The 23460-nt window shown below is 45.4% G+C and overlaps 1 protein-coding gene across 1 annotated transcript in view; it reads left to right on the top strand.

Annotated features, from left to right (window-relative positions):
• The window catches only part of Tbh (Tyramine beta hydroxylase), a 101478-nt gene that overhangs the window by 29449 nt on the left and 48569 nt on the right, over positions 1-23460 (top strand). The window contains exon 3 of the mRNA XM_037414043.2: positions 13567-13713. Coding sequence (XP_037269940.2) covers positions 13567-13713 — 147 coding nt within the window. The remainder of the gene's footprint in view (positions 1-13566; positions 13714-23460) is intronic.

The raw sequence follows: 23460 nt of genomic DNA, 5'->3' as shown, positions 1-23460 counted from the left end.
GTGGCACTCAGGGCTCATGCCCCCTCCCTTCATTTTTTTATGCGAAGCATTTCTTTGCGTACTGTAAGCACTTTGAGCGTCTATCTGCGTATCTATCTATCTATCTATCTATCTATCTATCTATCTATCTATCTATCTATCTATCTATCTATCTGTCTGTCTGTCTGTCTGTCTGTCTGTCTATCTATCTATATCTATCTATCTATCTATCTATCTATCTATCTATCTATCTATCTGTCTGTCTGTCTGTCTGTCTGTTTGTCTATCTATCTATCTATCTGTCAATCTAGCCCTGTACGTCTCGGTGCTCTCACGATCACCTCCTTAACTTGGGGTAAACCAAAAATCAGTATGGGAGGGTAAAGTGGTTTGACGAATGCGACTTCCTGGTCATGACATGAATAATGTCACAATCCTATCAAGTACGTCGTCCAACATTTTCTAAAGAACAGTAGCACAATACCCAAAGGCGGATATGTGCCACAGTTATGCGGGTATTTTTCGACAGTTCATGTCTACGCAAGTACGGCGAGAACACATATGGGTAATTTTAACGCTTGATCGTTCAGAAAAAGCGGACTTGAGCAACGTTGACCGGACGAATTCAAAGCATAAATGTCATCGTCCAAGCAGGAATCGAACCCTAGCATTCTGCGAGCCAATCAAGTATTCTATCACAGAGCCACGCCAAGTTTTGAAACTACCTTTAATATCGACCCTAAGGCCAGAGAACTGCTACTTGTGGTTGCAGTGCTGGCTTTCCACTTTAATAATGATCACATATGTATTCCTACGATACAGCTGTAACGTCGCGTTACATCGATTGTAGTCAGGTGCCACCTGATTAAGTTTATTGATGTAGCAATGTCCAGGGCTACGATCCTCGCGAGCACCAGTGCTTTTATACCAGCCTGCCGCTTTTCGTGCTGCTAATACCAATTTTGTTGCTAGCATTCTTACGCAACTGTAAACAACTGGTGATATGAAAGATATGCGGCTGTTTAACGTATACGCCTGTGCGTGCATTTGTATCTATCTTTAGCACAACACGATAACATTTCACTCAATAAAAAATTACAAGACAGTCAGCTTGCATGCGCATGCTTCGCATAACACCGATTCCCAAGGTACGTGGATCTGCTGTTATTTTTTTACCACAGCCTGCAAAGCAGAAAAGGCGCTCAACCACATCTTCCTGTCCAGCCGCTACTAATGATTAAGGTTGATGCCCGCCCCCCCCCCCCCCCAAAAAAAAGAAAAACTCTACGTATACGCCTCTGAAACCACAGTGTTGATTGGCACGTCGGTGCACCAGGCTCTCAAAATACAAAAGAAACAAGCGCAATATTATCTCCTGATGTTTCTTGGCCTTTTTTCATACTTCAGTGACGCACAGTAGTTCCCGTAACGCCTATAGTGCACATGCTCTTGATTGGTCCACATGCGCGGAATATCAAGTGTGATTTGTCTCCTGCACTGTTTTGCCATGCAGCCACCAATTCTTTCTTCGCTGTATCGAATGAATATCGTGCATGATCAACCGATCACACTTCATTTTGTATGTTTAGAGGTTTGCAAGTGGCGATAACAGCGGATAGCCGAGAATTGTGAAATCTTAACGGGCTCCGGCGCTTAGTGCATGGTGCAAAAATACTTTAGGTAAGCGAACGCCACGAAGCGAGCGCTTGGCGGAAAGGGACCGATTACGTTCTCGTTTGCGGCGTGCCGATAGATGGCTTGCCGGACTGAGGACCGTGGCGAGCTGCTGGCGAATTCCGCAAAGCACATCCGGCACGTGAGCGACGCTTTCCAAATCTGAGAAAACCGGGTAATCATGTGATATCAACCACGCGACACGCAAAGAGCGGCGCCGCGAAAGAGTAGTTGATAAAGGAGGAGGTTCACGGTGCGGCGAGGGTGTTGTGGCGACGATAAATGAGCACCGCTACTTTCTTACAACACGGGGCTTTCCTACACCAAGAAGGAAGGAGGATAGGCCGGGGCAAACTTTGTAGCGCCGTCTCCCAGGCTCCTAGCGAAGCAGACCATTATAGGGCAGCAGATTGTCCCGGCGTTCACTCACCTAAAGTACTCTTGCACCGCGGCTTAGTGCTAACATTGTTCACGTTCTTTTACGAACTGAGGGGCAAGGAGGATTCATCGCGTGTGCGAAGAGTATGAAAGGAGGGAAGAAAACCACCCCCTCGTCTTTGAAAGCAGAGTGGTGAGTGGCCCTCATATTGGAGGAATTGTGATGTCATGCTTACGCACCGCATCGGAAAGAAACTTACGTACATATTGACACGTGCGGTTCTTTTGGTTTACGAAGAAAGCCGCTATCACTTTCTGTTAAGCGCAACGCAGGCCGCGTTTATCTTGTATGCCACTCTGGAACGCGTTACGACGCGTGTATAAAAAGCCGGCGCAGTGCGCCACTGGGGGTCTTCTTTTTTTTCCGTCGGCCGACGACTGTTCACGCCGCTGTGAGTTGTGTTTGGCCCTGTTTTGCTGGGCACAAGTTCGCCCAATAAACAGTTCGCCTGACACCGCCCTGACTCCTGCATGCTTCCTCTCAAGTGCTGCGTGTATCACAACCTCGTGACAATATGATGAGCAGTAGTTTCCAGTTGCAAAGTGATCTATCGCCTAAAAGAGGCGGGGTATCCTGCGTATTGCTGCATCGGTTTGCTAAAATTGGTTCACAGGGCAATGAAAGGTCGCTCTCTACCCGCCTATAATGAATATACTAGAAATATCGCAGTTATTCTGCATATAGCTGTAGAAGACGTTAATTGTGTAGGGACGGGAATAGATGTGCCATGGGGTGAGAGCAATTGTGTTTCCTGGCCCAAACAAGCTTATAGACATCAGACTGTGGAGTTTCGCAGACATATTGTGACACCTGTCGGAGTAGTATTGGGTAGTACTAAGCCAAGAATTGTGTAAGTAAGAAGGATACAATCTCCCCAATGCTATTTACCGCGAGCTTACAGGAGGTTTTCAGAGGCCTAAAATGGAAAGAGTTAGGGATAAGAGGTAATGAAGAGTACCTTAATGATTTGCCCTTCGCCAATGACATTGCACTGTTGTGTAACTCAGGGGACGAATTGCAACTCAAGATTACGGAGCTAGACAAGGAGAGCAGAAAGGCGTGTCTTAAAATTAATCTGCAGAAAACGAAAGTAATGTACAACAACCTCGGAAGAGAGCAACGATTCAAGATAGGTAATAGTGCACTTCAAGTTGTAAAATACTATGTCTACTTACGACAGGTATTAACAGCAGAGCTGAACCACGAGAAGAATAAGAATGGGGTGGAGCACATTTGTCAAGCTCTCTCAAATCTTAGCAGGTAGATTGCCACTGTCCCTCAGGAGTAAGGTATATAACAACTGCATCTTGCCGGTACTTAGCTATGGAGCAGAGACCTGGAGACTTACAAAGAGGGTTCAGCTTAAATTGAGGACGACGCAGCGAGCATTAAAAAAGAAAATGGTAGGTATAACCTTAAGAGACAAGAAGAGAGCAGAGTGGACCATGGAAAAAACGGGTATTAAAGATATCACAGTTGAAATTAAGAAGAGGAAATGGACATGGGCCAGGCATGTAGCGTGTAGACAGGATAACCACTGGTCATCAAGGGTAACTAACTGGATTCTCAGAGAAAGGAAGCCGGTTTGGGGGAGACAGAAAGTTAGGTGGACAGATGAGATTAAGACGTTTGTCGGTATAAAATGGCAGCTGCAAGCACAGGATCGAGTTGATTGGCGTAACATGAGATAGGCCTTTGTCCTGCAGTGAACGTAATTAGGCTGATGATGATGATGAAATTTGATTCCCTTGAGCAGTTTGCTATGCAATCAGGTGCAACTAGTGAGTGCGAAACATCAATTGATCTGAATATTGCGCGTGTTTGCGCACATAACCCCAAGAAAAAGAGCTACGAATTTCTCTCAGCTAGTCGGACGCACCAGCGAACTACTCTGATGTGCTAGTTGGATAACTCACCAGAACGAGGAAGAAAACAAGAGCAGGCGCAACAGCCCCGCGCGCTACGAAAAGACGCCGGAATCGACCTTATATGCATACTGTTGCGTTGTGAATTGCCTCGAATGTGATAAACTAAACGATAATGTTCAGTTTTACTAATGTCTGCAGCTGTCGCACGAAGCAGAACGGTGAGTGCGCTGGATACAGGCCATTGCGAACGTGCTAAGTAAATTACTCGTGTTCTCCCCAGCCGGTCGCATGAAAATGTGATAATATGGGCCTCCTGTTATTGTTTATAGTAGCCGTGACAGAAAACCCAGGTAACATTGACTATGAAGCTCAGCAGAGCCTCTGACCATGCAGCGTGTCCTGTACATGGTCAGAGGCTCTGACCATGCACACGGCACGCTGACAAATGCAGATTGGTGACGCGCACGAGAAACATCGCGCACACCACGACCTCCCTTAATCTGAATTGCTCGCAGTATCGCACACGTACAGCCGCGGCCACGTCTGTGTAGAGCACGCGAGCCGACAGTTTTCGCTCCGTGGCACGAAACCTTGAGACAGTTTCGGGCTCAAGTGGTGTATCAGGAGCATTCGTGTCCTAGTTGTGAGGCTGACCACATCAGAGCCTGATACTGCTTCAAGGTTTCACCCCACAGAGCGAAAACCGGCTTCTTGCCGTGGTTCACAGCTTAAGCTCAATTAAATGGGTTGTTTTGTCTTTCGTTTTATGAAACTAGCGCTGCTTTTCATTGTATACCACTCCTTCAAGAATCCTCCCGTCAAGCCGCAGAAGCAGGATACAGGTATATGGGTGTAGGCGGTCGCCATGCGTCTATACAGAATGTCGCCGCTTCAGCGACAACCACGGGCTCGTTACGGGCATGTTTGGTCACTTGTAGGCACCCATTCCCATTGTGAATTTTACGGTGCAGAGTGAATACGTTGGGCAATGTGAGAACGAACATTGAAATGATTTGCTTGTTCAAGAAGTATACGCAAGACTAGTTGAGTTTGACGTACCTTGTATGAAACACTGTGGTGTTACATGGCTGTCACAATTTGCACTTTTTTTTTGTTAGTAGCCTACCTCAGCCAGTACATGGTTTTCATCAGAAAGACGCCGTTATGCTACATGTGCCACCCTTTGATTTTGATTCATTCGAGAGTGCAGTAAATGAACACGACACTGATACTGCCATTATACTACAAAAAAAATCAAAATTCAAATGATGAAAAAGGAGACGGTGACAACTCAGGCACTTTTACTGTGAAAGACGTGGGAAGTGAATGTAGGTCGGCTAATTGAAGCCTTCATTCTAGCAAAATTACTTCTAATGTAGCTTATTTCAATGACAAGACCTGGGCACTCAGTTATCTAGAGCGTAACTGCGCTTTGGTTGACCACCTCATAAGTGTCCGTACGCGACATAATAGTAAAATTACGAGTTAGTATAGAAGAGCTATACGATTCAACGACGATAATTAGCCCTGTTTTCCACAATACAAGTCTCTAGAAAAGGGGAATGCGAAAATGCATCAATATTTCTCAAATCGAGGTATTTATCACAAAGACAAAGTGGCCCGTAATGAATAAGAGTAATACTGTCCCAGACCAATTGATACCTCCTTACAACAACCCATCAGCAAAATGCAGCAGTTTCTATGTTTTTCTTCGCTAATTGGACCAAAGTAAATGCAGGAAAAAAAAAGAGATATTTTCCTTCAGTTCAGCCAGAAGATACGGGCGGTAATTCTTGCTCGTATATTTTCCTTCAGTTCAGCCAGAAGATACGGGCGGTAATTCTTGCTCGTAGGCGAAAAAAAAACCATGTGCACGCTTGAATCTCGTGTGATCTCCTGTATGCCATGCTACCCGCCACCGCCGGAGCCTTCACTTAATGTGCCCTCTCGCGGTAACCGGGCGCGCGAGGAGGTACTTGGTTTTGCTGGGGAGCGCGACGATTGGGACGGCCGGACAGAGACACGCCGCGCGTCTGCCATCTCGGAGGCCATGTGCATAGGCAACAATAGGGCACCTTTGATTTCCGCTGTTTGTGTCAGGCCCAGAGATGGCGCTTGTAATCACGCTGAATCAGTGAGGTGATCTTCCGGTACTACATCTCACCCCTTAGGAGTAGAACCGTGCAAGAGGGCGCCTAGTTAGTCTTAATATCTAGGGTTTAACGTCCCAAAGTCACGATATCATTATTAGATATGCTGTAGTAGATGGCTCTAGAAATTTTGTTTCTTTAGCGTGCACCTAGATTAAGTACATCGGCCTCATTTTCACATCTATCGAAAATGCAGCTGTCGCAGCCGGGATTTGAAGCCGCCACCTTTGCGTTAGCAATCGAGTGCCATAACTATTAGACTACAGCGGCAGGGCGATGTCACGCAGTTCTCTCGTGCGCGGTGACGTAAAGAGGTGGCGCGGTTGGTGTTGACTGCGTCCTTCTCTGTTGCTCCATGCCAAGAGCCTTAGCAGACAGATGAGATGGCATCTCCAGTGATGTCGGGTAATTGTCCAACGCCACACCTGCGGTGTCAAACGCCACACCTGCGATGTCTATGACGAGGTGTTTTCTGTTGTGACAGACACTGCCCGTTTCGCACTGGATCCAATACGAACGCGTGGAGAGTGAGCCAGTTTTATACCCAACCAGACAGACTTCTGTCGAATGTTTACATTCATTGTCAGCCTGTCTTGAGACAGTACCTATGCGTTTGAGGTCTTTTATCCACAGTTGCTGCCCCGAGTTCAGAATAGGTAAACGACGCATACCATAAGCAACGATTGTAGTTCTTTTGCTGGCACAGCTTGATTTTTTGTTCGGTCTATTGAAGTCGTTGACTGTCTGTGAGCCTCGGCTTCAATGTGGGGAGAAACAGGAACTGTGGTGCGAACACGCCAGCCGAAAAGTAGCTTTGCTGGGCTATAGCTGTTTTCTAGAGGTGTTGCACGGTACGCCAGAAGAGCTTTTTAGGGGTTAGTGGCCTTGGCTATCTTTTGTTTGGCGATTTCCCACCTCAGCGAATCCATTGCCCTGTGGGTACTTCGGTCTACATGGCATATGTTTGAATTTCTATAGCCTCTCGCGAATTTCGATGCTTGATTGATATGTGGAGTTCAACGCCCCAAAACCACCATTTGATTATGAGAGACTCCGCAGTGGGGGGCTCCGGAAATTTCGACCACCTTGGGTTCTTTAACGTGCACCCGAATCTGAGCACACGGGCCTACAACATTTCCGCCTCCATCGGAAATGCAGCTGCCGCAACCAGGATTCCATCCCGCGACCTGCGGGTCCACAGCTGAGTGCCTTAGCCACTAGACCACCGCGGCGGGGTCTCTCGTGAATTCCAAAAACTCGGACGTATTGCAGAGATTAAAGTGCCTAAATTTTTTTTTACCTAGATACCAACAACTGCCTCCTTTCTCAACCCTCTCCCACGCGCAGCCGGCATCTGCCACCATTTTCTTCCTAACTTGGAAGGTTTACAAAGAGACGTATGTTTAAGTACACTACAGCCGCGCATTTTTTAGCGTACGCGACGCGCTTTTCTTCCCCTGTCAGTGCCTCGTCGTCTGTGAGTGAGGAACTTGTTTTCCCAGGTGCTGGCAAGGCGTTAAGAATAGCATGGTGGCTGAAAACGAGCGTTAACCAATGAGATTCATCGATGGCACTTCAATGGTTGTCGGTACATCAGAAAAAACACAGAAACATCTAGAGACTTTCGTAAGGATGAAACTGATTGATATGTGGGGTTTAACGTCCCAAAAGAAGGATCAAACTGTGGGCTGTTCTTAGTTGCAACAGTATTTTCGATACCTTGGCACGCGAAAATTGATTTCATCTTTCGTATGCTTGTCGCATGTCGCTGATATTAGAAGAGCGCTATCTCGAAGTATTGTGAGTAGTGTTTAGCCACTAGGAGATAGGTGGAACCTTTCGCGTCATAGGTATTAACAGTTTGCTCCTTTGTTGTCGATGTCCTATGCAGTTGGGACACTTTTTCATGAAGTCCTTTATGTCTCTAGTGATCCCAGGCCACCAGCACGTCTGTCAGGCAAGTTGCAAGCACTTGGCGTTTCCCTCATGTTCCTCGTGCAAGACGTTCGGTATTGCTTTCTGTAAAAATTGGGGAATGACAAGCTGGTTGCCCATTAATAAGACGTCATCGTGTACTGTGAGCTCATGCTTGAATTGTCAGTACTTCCGGTAATATTTCGGAGTCTTGCTCTTCTGCGTTGGCCACCCATCTCTGCAAAGGCTTTTATAGCTTTACATGTCGAATCACGCTTCTGTGCCATAGCAACTTTCTCGAGGCTTGCCACCTCCAACGACAAAGGCCTACTACGACACTCGCGTAGGTAGCTACTTCGCCTGAGATATCTCCAGAATCTTGCGTTGTGAGTGGTTGATGAGATAGAGCATTAGCTGTGATTAGCTGCTTGCTCTGTATAAACGTGGTCTCGTAGTCATACCGCATGATGCGTAGACGAAGACCGAAGCCTGGGGGTTAGGCTGTCGATGGGTTTATTGAGAAGGATGGGCACCAAAGGCTTGCGATAAGTTTCTATCTTGAAATGAAGTCCGATTAGGCAGTCCCTGCATTTCTCACATGCCCTTGTTCATCCGATTTCTGAGAGCTTCTTTCTCGATTTTAGAGTTGCCTGCTTCAGCTGAGGTCAGCGTCATTGAAGCATACGCCACCAGACACCGATTGCCATGCAACTCTTCATGGAACAGAACTGCTCCCAGACTGTACCTTGAGGTGTCTGATGTGACAATGAGCCGTTGCCTCGGGTCATAAAGAGCTGGGACCGGTTGTCGAGTTAATGTTTTTTTAACTTCTTGAAAAGCCTGTTGCTGCGCGAAGTCCCACAAAAATGGTGCGACTTTCGCAAAAGCTCTGTCAGCGTTTGCGCGATGGCACCGAAATTCGGAATGAACCGAGATACGAAGTTCGTCATCCAGAGAAAGCGCTTGATCTCTCTAACATTGGTTGGTGGCTTCATTTTAACGATGGTTTCAATCATACCCTTGTCTCGACGCATGCCGCTTTGATCGATGATGCGACTTAGAAACTTCGCACTCTTTTGTTAGAAGGAACAATTCACTTTGTTCAGCGACACACCTGTCTTGAATAACCACTGGATGACTAGGGCAAGACGCTCGTCGTGGGACGGCTTGGTCTCTCCCCACACTAGCTTATCGTCTATTTGGCACAAGACTCCATTCGAGCCCTCGAGTACGTGACTCACCATCCTTTGGTAGTGCTCCAGAGCTGTTGAGATTCCAAAGAACATCCTCTTAAACTTCTGAAAGGAGTGATGGTCTGTTCAGATGGCTTTTAATCCACCTTGATTTGGTCAAATCCGGAGTACGCATCGAGCTTCGAGAAATACTTCGCTCCTGCGAAAAGTCCCAACGTTTGTTCTACGCTTGGAATGTGGTGATGCTCTCTGAGAACCCCGTTGTTAAGCCTGGTGTAATCCACGCAAAGCCTGACATCGCCATGTTTCTTTGTTATGATCACTATCGGCACGCACCAAGGAGACGGCGCTTAGACTTTTTCTATCACTCCTTCACACTCCAGCTTTTTCAGTTCAGCTTCAACGGCGTCGTGCAGCGGGATGGAAATGCGCTTCGGAAAGGTTATACGTAGTGTGAAATGCACCGCATTTGGTTTCAGTCTCACAGTGAAATCATTCTCTATTTCACCGAGGACAGAGAATAGCTTTTGTATAATTTTCGTAGAGCGTCAGAGTTTGGTTTAACTGAAATATCACTGACCCGTCTTAATATGTTGTGCTTCTCTATCAGACCTAAGTCCATCAGTGGCTAGTTGAGCTTTCGGGCAACGTAGAGTTCCTACGGGGTGGTTGCTCCTTTGTAAACCACAGTTTTAGATCATGCCTAGCACCTCTAACTCTTCTTTAGAAGGCCCGATGAGGAATCGGTCAGACTCACGCAGTGGCGCTGATGAGCTGAAGCTGAGATATGTATCCTCCGGCAGAATTTAGACATCTGCACCATTGTCCAATCAGAATTCCACCTCCTGTCCGTTGACGCACAACTGTATTCTCCACGGGGTCGTTCCACAGCATGTGATTGCTTGATCGGCATACAATGGCGAATTATATTTTTTGCAAAACATTTTGCAGTGCCATTCTGACACCGGACATTCTTTTCGGAGGTGCGTGTCTCGCTTACCACATTAGCTGCACGAACGCCGAGTCTTCGGTTGCCCAACTGGTTGCGCTTGTTATCAGCGGGTTCTAGTTCGCTAACTGCAAGCAGACGTTCGATGGCATGTCTTCCGAGCATGAATATGTAGTTGCTGCCTGAGGAATTCTTCGAACTACTTGGCGCGAAGTACTACTTTCTCCAGTGTGAGGTCTTCTTCAAGCTGAAGTTTCGGGAACAGCATTTGGCCACGCACGCCGACGACAATCCTGTGACGGATTGACTCGTCATTAAGGTCGCCGTAGTCGCACAGCTCGACTAAAGTATGTAGAGCTGTGGTTAAGTCTGTCATTGGTTCACATTCGTCTTGGATACGGTGATGAAAGAGCGCTCTCTCCCAGATCATGTTTTACACGTATTTTATGCAGGGGTCCACCACGGCTTTACTGACGTATTTCCGTCACGGATATGGCGTTGTAAGATATACACAATACATTGCAAAAAAAAAGGTTGTGCAAAAGCTTTACTGAAGGGCGTCGAATCATTGACCTCTCAAACAGCAGCGCACGGCAGTAACCACTACGCCACAATGCTCATGTAGTCAATAGCGCTAACGGCAAGCCATTTATATACACCATATACCACTTGGTGGCCCTCATAGCTCCGCAGATTTTGTGCGTTTTCGTCATCAGTAGCGAGATGGCACGACAAACGCGCGTTGTGCCGGCTCGTCGTCGCCTCTCGCGTTTCAGAGAGCGCCGCAGTCACGAAGCGTGGTCTCTCCTGCGAGCGCGCTTATCAGCTTGTGTTTCGAGAGAGCACGAACATCACTTCGCTCGCTGCCGCAGCCACATTTACGAAAGGAGCACGCTGATCACACACGAAGTAAGAATTGTGACAGTTGTTCGCACTTGTCCTGTGTATACGTGTGCGTTCATTTCGTGTGCCTTTCTTTCTGTTTAAACAGTTAGCCCGCACTCGTCCTGTGTATGCTCATTTCATGCGTCCTTTTTTCTTGACGTACGCGCTACAAGTTTCGAGCAGCTTTTTCATGCCGTTCTTCTCCTGACTCTGCAATTTGTTGCTACAGCATTCATTCCTTCAGTCTTGTCACGAAACAATGCAGAATAGGTGCTCGACTACCCCTGTGAAGACATGATTCCCTTCCGTGTTTTACCGACTCCTAGAAGGAGGAATCAGTCGCATTTTTTTTAACGACAAAGTGACTGTCGAAGGCTTCGGTGACTTTGGAACACTTCTTCGCGTTGATTGTCAGACGTAGTGCCGTAAGTATGTCTTCAGCTTTGCCACTCATGATGCAGATCAATGAGTTGATTTGATTAGTATCTGGTTAGTGATGAAGACCACTAGCAGTTCGGAATCACTCATTACTTCGCTTCCTGGCCATACATTGTTTGGCGATGATGCTCAAGGCTTTAAGGGGTCAGAGCTTGATGCACCGATCATTTTCTGCTGCGGTTTCAGTCATGGCTGTAGCTTTTGATGAGAAATCACTTGCTGACGCGAGGTATCGCTATCCAAACTTCTGACACCATGTTCTACAGTGATGCGCTGCAGATTTGAATAATAAAACTGGTTTATTCTTGCTCTAACGATACGTGACTAGGTATGGCACACTGGCACTGCATAGGTGGCGCGCCAAAAAATGATTTGCGCGCGTTTTCACTCATCGGGGCACCATAGAGCACCTGACGACGAGTCGCCACACAACTCAGCCACTCACGCCTAGACGACCGGCTACAGTGTACCGCGATGAGAGCACGCGTGTTCGGCGTTCCCATGCTTTATCTTAGCACGAACAGCTCGAACATTCCGCCCGTATTACTGCCCTGTGGTTTCGAAAAATTGATTTGTCCGGAGGTTAGCCGTAAAAGACAGTAAGTTCTCAGAGCAGTCAGTAGCTCCGCATAGTGGAGTGCCCCTGTATATCCTTGTGGTGTCGAAAAGAGTGCTGTGCCGTAATGTAGATTTGCTCAGCATTTTCTGGCTGCTAGCTGGGATTTGTGTCCAGCTATCGCAGGCTGACACACCTCCATTGATAGGTACGTGCTGCGTCAATCACGCTGCCCACTTCTGCAGTAAGAAAAAAAGAGGCAGTGGGTAGCTGCGTCAATTGTTCTCTCGCGTGGTATGTATTCCCAGCCCGCAGTATATATGCACGTGGACGTTGATAAAGCAAACCACCGCGGTAGCATAGCACGTATGGTGTCGTGCTGCTATTCTTCTCGAGAGCGTGGTGTAGATTTGCGGCCACGGCGGCCGCTTCTCAATAAGGGTGATATACAAAGGCCTACCGTGTAGATTCATACGCACAATAAAGGACCCCAAGTGGGTTAAATTAATCTTGGTAATCACACTACGGCACGCCTCACAATCATATCTTGTATGGCACCTGAAACCCTAGCAATTATTATTATTGTTAATGTAATGTCATTATTCTAAGGAGACAAAGGTCAATAAGAAAAACTGACACAATAAGTTAGGCGAATGCAACAACGAGTAAAAATCTAAGACAAGTGCCTCTTTCAAAATGGCAAAAAACAACGCATTGGCGCTTTTTTCCCCTGATGTATCTTTACCTGTTAACTACACACCTGATCATACCGTTGATCGTACCCTGTATTGCTAACAATGTGAGCATAACACGTAAATGCTTGTTATAACCTCAAAAATAAATTAATTGTGAAGTTTTTGCTTCATATATATTGGCAAAAAACATTGTCCTAATTTTGGTACGATTAATATTCCTACTTATTGATGCCTATAAAAGTCATACTTTTTAAAATTTAATTTTGAGGCAAGATTACATGAAATATATTATCTAAATTAAATTGTCACCCTGTCAATAGTTTCTGCAAAAAAGCGAGTAATGAAATTGCGAGAATGTTACCCCAATAGTTGATTATTACAAAAAGTATTTGGACATCCATGGTAAAAAAGGCTACTGAATCTTAAGCTAAATGACATTTCTTTTTCGCTCACCAAATTTCTAATCAGTGTAATAAGTAGTTTTGTTTTAAAGAAAACGCTAAAACCAACTGTCGCATTTACAGTACCGTCACCTCAACTGTGATTGTATATGCGTACTGCTACAGTGAAATAATTTCATACCGAAGGTCTTCTCTTCTTCAAGATATTAAGGCTCTTAGACTATAAAAACACACTTTACAAGAAAAAGTATAGAAACCTATATACTATACATACATGTGTGCAGAAGTAAACTCGTGGGTGCGTTGTATTCATAGCGTTTCTTCCTCGAAAAAGAAGAGAACTCATCTGTCAAAGACGTTCCAACACCAGGACGTATCACTTCTGTTCGACGACCAAATTCCTTCTTCGCTTTGTTCCTTTGCAGGATGGCTGGACGGACGACGCTGGTTATGTCACTGTCGATGAGCAGAATGACTGCATATTGGGCAGCCTTAAACGCAAGGGTTCCACACTGAGGTTTCTGTTTACTCGCAAGTTCGACACCTGCGACAGCCACGACTACGTCATCGAGGTAAGTATACCTCGAGACATCACTTGAAGAGAGGGTTTGATTGTTGTGACAAAAGAAACAGCAGTGATGGAGCTGCAACTACTTTTATTTCAAATCATAACATGCTGCTACGAATCCTAGTTTTTACAATAACTGCCCCATGTTCAGCTGCATGGAACTGGATGTATCGATTGTTTGATTGATATGTGGATGTTAACGTCCCAAAAACCACCGTATGTATCGAGACAAACGAGTATTTCTGATTGTGAATAGGTTTCCGCGTGTTGAATTACACGCAGATCGAAGCTGGTTGCAGCGTTGGTGGCCTTAAAATCGCAGCGGTTCTAGTAGGCAATGGCAAATTCTGAGAGAAATACTTTAGGCCATAACACGAACGACATCTTAAAGCATCAGTAGTGGTGCCAAGCTGCAAATAAGCTTGATGCATCTTCATATTTCTGAACAGAAGAAAAAATATTATAGTACAAAAGCTGAAGCATAAAAGTTTAGACTGTTCCACCCCTGAAACGAAAAAATGCTATCGTGAATTTTTTTTCTTAGCTTTATAAAAGCATAACATTATAAGAAATCATTATTCAAGCTTAAAGTGTCGCAAATTTGAAGCTATAACATAATACAGTGTAACCTGGGGAAAAGTTAAAAATCATAGTGCATTTCTGTATCGCACAACTAGCACAGACCATTATACGTATTGTGCCAGCCCGCCTTGCAAATGCCGCGAGGATCCTCGCCACTGCAATCAAACCTCAGAACAAAGTTCCACCTTCATCTTCTTTTACTAGCTGACCCTAACTAACGGAGGAGTCTCGACCTCTCCCACGCCTTGCCGTGTGTGGCTGAGCCGTGTCCGTGGAAAAAGGAATCCTGGGGGTTGAGCCGATGCCGGGTAATTGGACCTTTAAGACCCCCCGGCAGAGGCAACACACCCCTTTGGCCCCAGCTTCACGCAGACGGCACCCCTGGGCCGACCCACCCAGGGGAAATCGGCAGTCGCCTTTTCCTGCATCTCTCTTCTTATATCTTCGTCTTTTTCTTCTCTTTAGATAAATCTTGTCTTCTCATTTACTTCATTGTTTCCTGGTGGCTAGGAAACAAAGAAGTAAATTAACCTTGTTTGACTATCCTACACAGGGCCCCGCCGCGGTGGTCTAGTGGCTAAGGTACTCGGCTGCTGACCCGCAGGTCGCGGGTTCGATTCCCGGCTGCGGCGGCTGCATTTCCGATGGAAGCGGAAATGTTGTAGGCCCGTGTGCTCAGATTTGGGCACACGTTAAAGAACCCCAGGTGGTCGAAATTTCCGGAGCCCTCAACTACGGCGTCTCTCATAATCATATGGTGGTTTTGGGACGTTAAACCCCACAAATCAATCAAACTATCCTACACAGGGCAAACCATATTCGGTTAGAGTAACGGCGCACCGCTGGCGTAGTGCAGACTTGTTCACATGTTCTGCCGCGTCCCCTTGTTGGGCTCCGTGGTGGGTGGCAGGCGCCGCTACCGAAGAAGCCACTTTTCATGGGACCTCTGAACCCCCTGTAACCAATCATGCCCTCGAAATGGTACGCACCGATGCATCATCTCTTCTTTTTCCCCGATACATTGAAAATTTCTCAAATTTTATGATCTTCACTGCGAACAATCCCCAAACAAAGCCAGAGCAATCTCACCTTTGCTTGTGGCCAAGTGCCTAAAATACATCATTGGAACAGGCTATAAGGCCCCAAAGATGGCAAGTGAGGACATTCTCCTCGAATTAAAAGACAAAGAAGAGTTCAACAAACTCTCACATCTTGTAGCTTTTGGCATTATTACCGTATCAGTAAGTGCACATTGTACCACGAATACAGTGAAGGGCGTAGTATCCGATGAAGACCTGAAGACACTAAGCGAAAATGCACCAAGGCCTACACGTGTGCAGCGCATAAAAATCAGACGCAACAACACTGAAGCCGCAACAAAGCACCTAATTATTATCATCATCATCATCACTATCATCAGCCTGACTACGTCTACTGCAGGACAAAGGCCTCTCCCATGTTCCGCCAATCAACTCGGTCCTGTGCTTGCTGCTGCCAATTTATACCCGCAAACTTCTTAATCTCATCTGCCACGTAACTTTCTGTCTCCCCCTAACCGACTACGCCTAGCATAGCCAGGTCAGAGCCACCTGCCCCTTTGGTGGGAGCAGCCAGCGCTGCCCTGCCCATAGCCAACCTGTCCACACCGGTAGCCTCTACAAGCTTTGGCAGCCGCCAGAGCAACGAAGAGGCTAAGGTGGTCCCAACAACCTCTTGCCCGGTGGGGTCAAAGACTTCCTCGTTTGAGGTGCAGTCTAAGCGACACACAGATCGCTCTGTGCAGCGGATGTCCAGTGCCTCGCAGGAGGCTATGGACACCACCTCTATAGAGATGCCGGCACCATTAGCCTATAGGCAAACGGCGCAGGTAGCGCCAAAGGAGTGGTGACCTCTTGTCGACCGCTCCAAAAAGACAAAACACTAATTGCAGGGCCTCACAAAGGCCCTTTAAAATGAGCCCACTTCACTCTTGCCTACACACAGCACTTTTTTCTAGTTCATGATGGATAAAATCATTCAGTGGAATGTTAGAGGGCTACTCAGAAATCTCGGATGACGTACAAGAACCACACCCAACTCCTAAGTACAGCAACTTTCTCCGCCAATTCATTACTTTCCGAAGGGACCATGAAGATGCTGTCGTATTATCTGGTGGAGTAGCCATTATAGCTGATCGAAGTGTGGCATACCAGCAGTTGAAGCTCCACACAGCCCTTGAGGCAGTGGCCATTCGGGCTGTACTTTTTAACTCATCACTGTATGCTACCTGTATATACCACCACACCATCAGTTTAAAAGGCACGACTTGGAAATGTTAATAGATGAACTCCCAGCACCCTTTTAGATTTAGATTATTTTAACGCACACAATAGCCTGTGGGGTGATTCTCGCTGTGATGCTTGAGGACGTCTCATTGAGCACCTTCTTTATTCGTCTAGTTTATGTTTCTTAAATACAAAGGAGCCTACGTATTTTAGCCTAGCGAACAATTCACACTCCTCGATAGATCTTAGCATCTCATCACCATCTCTTTTAGCCAATTTCAAATGGAATGTTCATAAAAACCCTTATGGGAGTGACCACTTCACGATCATCTCGAGCGCACCGAACAAAGGCCAACCATTCCCACAGGTTTCGAGATGGAAGCTCGACTCAGCTGATCGGGAACAGTATCAAACTCTTACCCACATGACATGGACCGAGATGTCCGCTCTGACTATAGATGACACTGTCACCTATTTCACAGATTTTATTCTTGCATTGTTTATTCTTGCATTGTTTATTCTTGTTTATTCTTGCATTGTTCAAACCAGTGGAAAGAGTTCCAATCGGCGAGTTTCATTGTGGAACGATGCCTGCAGGAAAGCTCGGAGGAATCAAAACTTTATAACAGCGGAAAACCTGAAAAATTTTAAGCAGGTCAAATCGCAGGGAAGGAGTATTTGTAGACGAGCCAGACGAGAGAGCTGGACAAATTTCATTAATGAGCATCAACTCGTTCACAGATAAAAGAGTGGAACTAAGTCCAGAAAATTAAAGGCCTACAAACATATTCTCTCCTATTAGAAAATACCCTCGGGGAAAGCTTGGAAGACCAAGCAAATTTTCGTGGTGCACATTTTGAAAATATATCGAGCTTCTCACACTATTCTGACGAATTCCAAAAGTACAAAGCACACTTGGAACAACAAAACCATGAAAGAAAATCTTTTAAAAAGTCGAGGCTCACAACGAGCCATTCTGCTTAGCAGAATTACAAAGAGCACAGAACTGTTGCAACACATCTTGTCCAGGTCCTGACTGCATAATGTATCAGATGCTGAAGCAACTACCCTTTGAAACCCAAAAAAACTCTCCTTTTTCTTTACAATCTTATCTGGTTTTTTGGTGTGATCCCCTCTCCTTGGAAGGAAGCTGTGATAATTCTTATTTTGAAGCAGGGTAAGGGTCTCTCGACTGCATCAAACTACAGGCTTATAGCATTAACCAGTTGCATCTGTAAATTTTTTGAAAAAATGATTAATTGCCGCCTACTCCACTTCCTAGAATCAAACGAACTGCTAGACCCATACAAGTGCGGGTTTAGAGAAGGCTGATGCACTAACGATCATCTCATACGGATTCAGGCAGGCGTACGTGAAGCTTTTCTTAATAACGAGTCTTTTCTATCTGTATTCCTTGACATGGAAAAGGCCTATAATACGGCATGGAGGTTTGGGATATTGTGAGACCTCTCACATATGGGTATACGTGGTAATTTATTCAATATCATCAAAAGTTATTACCTGTCTGATCGCATATTCCGCGTTTGAGTGGGCACTGTCTTGTCTCGAACATTTTAGAGGAAACCAGAGTATCACAGGGTGGGGTTCTGAGCTGCACGCTCTTTATTATAGAAATGAACTCTCTCCTTGTTTACATCCCCCATAACATATTTTACTCCACATATGTTGACGACATCTAAATAGCTTTTCAATCGTGTTCCCTCGGCATCTGTGAGCGACAGGTCCAGCTTGCTAAACACAAAGTGTCCAAAGGGGTTGATGAAAATGGGTTCAAAGTCAACCGACCAAAAAGCACATGAGTCCTGTTTGCACGGAAAAGAGGCTTACACCCTGATCCTCAGATTGTCATGAAAGCCGAACGTCTTCCCGTAAGCACAAAACATAAGTTCCTAGGTATAATCTGACCGCCACGGTGGTATAGCGGGAGGCATTCGGCTGCTGACCCGTGGGTTGCGGGATCGAATCTCGGTTACAGCGGCTGCATTTCCGATGGAGGCGGAAACGTTGTAGGCCCGTGTGATCAGACTTGGTGCACGTTAAATAACCCCAGGTGGTCGAAATTTCCGGAGTCGTCCACTACGGCGTCCCTCATAATCATATGGTAGTTTTCGGACGTTAAACCCCGCATATCAATCAATCCTAGGTATACTCTTGGACGCAAATACTAACATTCGTTCCACACATTAAACACCCTAAAAATAAATGCTTGAAAACAATGAATATCCTGAAGGTACTGTCGCACACATCCTGGGGCAGCGACAGAAAGCGCCTCATGAATCTGTACAAAAGCCTGGTACGTTCACGTGTTGACTATGGGGCAATAGTATATCATCCAGCCTCACCAAGAGCTCTGAAAGTGCTGGACCCAGTTCATCATCCGCTTTTCTACAGGTGCCTTTATAACAAGCCCAGTTGAGAGCCTTTATGTGAAATCAGACAAATGGCCACTCCATCTACAGAGAACATATTTGTGCTTCACGTATTTCCTGGAAGTGAATGCGAACAGTGAATAGCCCACATATTCTCCCATCAATGGCCTGTCCAGTGCTCCAATTTTTCGCAATTGACCTAGAATGGCGCGCCCTTAATCGCTGCGCGTTAGAGAGTTGGCTGAAGAAACAAACGTCCCGCTGTTCCAACACCTTATTCCTCCTGCGACGCAACTCCTGCCGGGGCAGTGGCGGCTTGTAGACTGCGATACATCTTTTTTAGAAGTAAGAAGGTACGTGCCTATTGCACATATATGTACATATTTCTGCACATTGCAGCACAAATAGACTTGTTTTGAATTTAACACTGACGCCTCCAAAACTCACACTTCTGTGTCCTACACTTTAATAGGCCCATTCTTTTAAAATTCTGGTGCTCTGAATTCTAATACAAGCATTTTTACGGCGGAGGCCTATGCGATGCTTGCGACAGTCAAACGCATCAAGAAATTAAAACTACAAGAAGGAGTAATATACACCGACAGCCTGAATGTGCTAAAAGTGCTGAAAATTCTCAAAAAAACGCAAAAATCATGTGCTCGTCTCACTTTATTCTCTCTTATGCACTATCTACACACTGAAACAGCATGTCGTAGTGTGCTGGGTGCCAGGGCACCCCGAGATAAGAAGAATTGTATTGGCGGACCAGCTTGCTGCATCTGTCCACGTAAACGCTGCTGATACTTCCCTAGCTGTTCCTCCACTAGACACAAAACCCCTGGTAAGACGAAAACTCAGAGCCTGCTGGCAGTGTTTATGGGACACACAAACACGTAATAAGCGACACGTTGTCAAGCCGAACATTGAAGACTGGCCAGCAGAATCCCAAGTACCGCCGTACACAAGTAACACTTACCAGGCTACAAGTAGGACACACACCCAGTACACATGCACATCTTCTGTCCCGTAGTGATGCACCCATCTGCGACAAATATGGTGAACCCCTTACGGTCCTTCATTTATTGGTACAATGCAGTGAATTCGATCCTATTAGAAAAAACATTTCCCATTACTCTGCCGAGAGCAAATGCCGCTCCATCCAGCTATGTCCATCTCCTCTTTTCAGCCTATATTCACTCTTAAGCTTTTTAAAAATGTCCAAATTTTCACGTGAATTAACCTGCAGCATGGTCTCTGAACGGAGACCGCTGCTGCGGTAGATGCATCACAAGAAGCACATGCCTCGGAGCCCTTGAAAAGAAGGGCGTTTCATGAGACATTCGTGCTCAAACCGCCCCTCTAAAGCTTTTAATTTATCACAACCTTGCCACTCATTTTCACTACACACATTGCACGGCACACTCATGATTTTAATGCCTCTGTTTTACCCGTCTTTACAGCGAGTAATTTTAGGCCCTTTTACAGCCACCTATGATTATCATTGTTCACATCATTTGTCCATTGACCTGGCCCTCTTTGGCCATCAAATGGCCCTTTCGCCATAAAACACCACACATCATCATCATCTTTTACTAGCGCTACTGAAATGATCTCTTCACGTGGAGCATCTTGTGTTCGCCTATTTCACATATGACATACTTAAGTATATCATGAGGGTCGTTCCACCATGATGTTTTCTTTTAAACTTGTCAACAGCGTATCTTGTACTCTGCTAAAAGTTTTGACCCGTTCCCTAATAGTAAATCAAGTGTGATTTCTTTTCAATTAGTCCTGGTCAATAGAGAGACAAAGGCAAACAAAAAGGCATGAAGTTCAACCATATACCCGCTTTTCTGCACTACGCTAGGGAATTGGAGAAAAAGAACAGAATACTACAAAAATATAATTGTTGGTGTTTAACGTCTCAAAACCACCTTATGAATATGAGAGACGCCTTAGTGAAGGACTCCGGAAATTTCGACCACCAGGAGGTCGTTATCATGCACGTAAATTGAAGCACACGGGCATCGAAAAGTTTCGCCTCCATTCAAAATGCGGCCGGAATTTAATCCCGCGACCTGTGGGTCAGCAGCCGAGTGTCTTAGCCACTAGGCCATCATTGTGGGTGAAAACTAAGTGGCTACATGGTACAGGCACGTAATAGTCTTGAAGCAATAATTATCACTACGGAAAGTGGTTGAGTGGTTTCTTCTATACCAACAGATCCAGTCGCTAACGTTTGTCGCAAGAAAAAACGAAAAGAAACGAAGACTGTCAACAAGTACATCATGGCGTACAGTACACAAAGCAAGACTTTTTTTTCGCCTTTGTACGTGCAATATAAGGAACCGTGGTGCTATATAACCGACGCCTTTACGTTACCGCCTTATAATATACCATTCGTTGCTAGTGTACATAACGGCATGCCTTGACTGACCACATCTTTTATTGATATCTTCCTTATGTCATTTCGACAGCGCCTTTTACTAGACTGGACAGTAAACTTTCATAATTTCACTGTGTTTATTGTATTGTAACGGGGTCGTGACGTGGACGACGGCAGGAGTCAGCTTCTTCTAGGCAAAACTTCTTATTTGTCCAAACTTGCAGCCACGGTGGAAATTCATATTGCAGCAAGAAACGCACGCCATACACTGATACCAACGCACAAAGCGTCGGTCATCGATGAACACACAAGCGGCTAAGCACGCCAAATATGGGAGGGTTGTGAGCTGTCCCGGTTTGTTTAGAAAAAGTTGTTGACGATTTAGAATACTTGGTACTCTATGATGGGAGGGCTAAATGCTGTCCCGGGGGCTTCACAATTTACACGGAATGCTAACTAGCGTGAAATTCGAAATTCGTCACACACAATAGTTTTGTCAAGGTCATAGCATAGATTTACAATTTTGTCATCGGTTTTACTTTGCAAGCTTTGACGTCTAGGTAAGTTTTGTTGCATACTGTGGCATTTTCCTTCGACCACACATATTATGATTTATAACAGTGAACTTTAAGAAAGAATAGGCGTAGTTCTTATGTTCACTGACAAACACTACTTGCGATTTGAGCGAAAACCAGCTAACGCTACTGATTTCACAGAAGAGCTGGCACGCTAGCAAGTGATTTGTCGGCAAGCGATTCCAAAAAGCCTCCCCCAGGATTGTGGACTTCCCCGATACCTTAAAAAGACTTGCCATTGTCAGTCGAATAGCCTCAGGTTTACGTCGAACAAACCTCCTTGGAATTTATAAACTCTCCATCAAATTTTGAATGCGAAGCATTTCTTAGCGAACTTTGGCGACTCTGATCGTGTCTATCTATCCGCCTACTTCTTTTAGCTCTCCTGGCCATTGCGATAATGGGCTCTCTACCAAAATCGGTATGACATAAATCGGTATGACTGTGAGACGAGAATAAGTGACTAGTCATAACATGAACATTATCCGTATGTCATGATTTACATGTCATGGTCTTCCTGATCTTGCGGTAATTTCGCTCACATGACATACTGTAAAACTGGTATGGTATGACATGACTGCATGGCGAACATAACTAGCAGGCCCTAACGTGAAAATGACGCATTCATACATGATAACATGACATGCGTATTATGCAAGAACATGACTACATTCCAGGCTCATGATGTGCTCCCGGGTGTTTCACCAACTTCACATGTACCATATTTGGTATTAACAGACATCAATGGATGACGAAGGTGTATGACCGTTGCAAACATGAACATTATGATATGTGTGTCATGTAAGGAAATGACTACATACCAGGCTCATGATGTGCTCGTGGACGTTTCACTACCTTCACGTGTAGCATATTTGGTATTAACAGACGTCAATGAATGACGAAGGCATATGACTTGTTTAAACATGATAATCATGATATGTGTGTCATGTAAGAACATGACTACAAGCCATGCTTTGATGCGGTTTTGGCCGTTTCGCTAGCTTCACTTATACCAAATTTTGTGTTACTTGACGTGAATGGATGACGAAGGTATATGACGGGTGCAAACATGATAATCATGATATGTTTGTCATGTAAGAACATGACTACATATCACGCTCATGATGCGCTCTCGGCCGTTTCGCTAGCTTCCCTTATACCAAATTTTCTGTTGCGTGACGTGAATGGATGACGAAAGTATATGACTGGTGCAAACACGATCATCATGATATGTGTGTCATGTAAGAACATGAATACATGCCACGCTCATGACGCGCTCTCGGCCGTTTCACTAGCTTCACTTATACCAAAGTTTGTGTCACGTGACGTAAATGGATGACAGAGGTATATGAGTGGTGCAAACATGATAATCATGATATGTGTGTCATGTAAGAACATGACAACATGCCATGCTCATGATGCGCTCTAGGTTGTTTCAGTAACTTCCCTTATACCGAATTTTGTGTTACGTAACATGAATAGATGCGGAAGGTATATGGCTGGTGCAATGATGATAATCATGTTATGCGTGTCATGTAAGGACATGACTACATG

This window comes from Rhipicephalus microplus, chromosome X (genome assembly GCF_043290135.1).
Source record: "Rhipicephalus microplus isolate Deutch F79 chromosome X, USDA_Rmic, whole genome shotgun sequence".
NCBI classification, from domain to species: Eukaryota; Metazoa; Arthropoda; class Arachnida; order Ixodida; family Ixodidae; genus Rhipicephalus; species Rhipicephalus microplus.
This window is presented reverse-complemented; position numbering and strand designations above follow the sequence as displayed.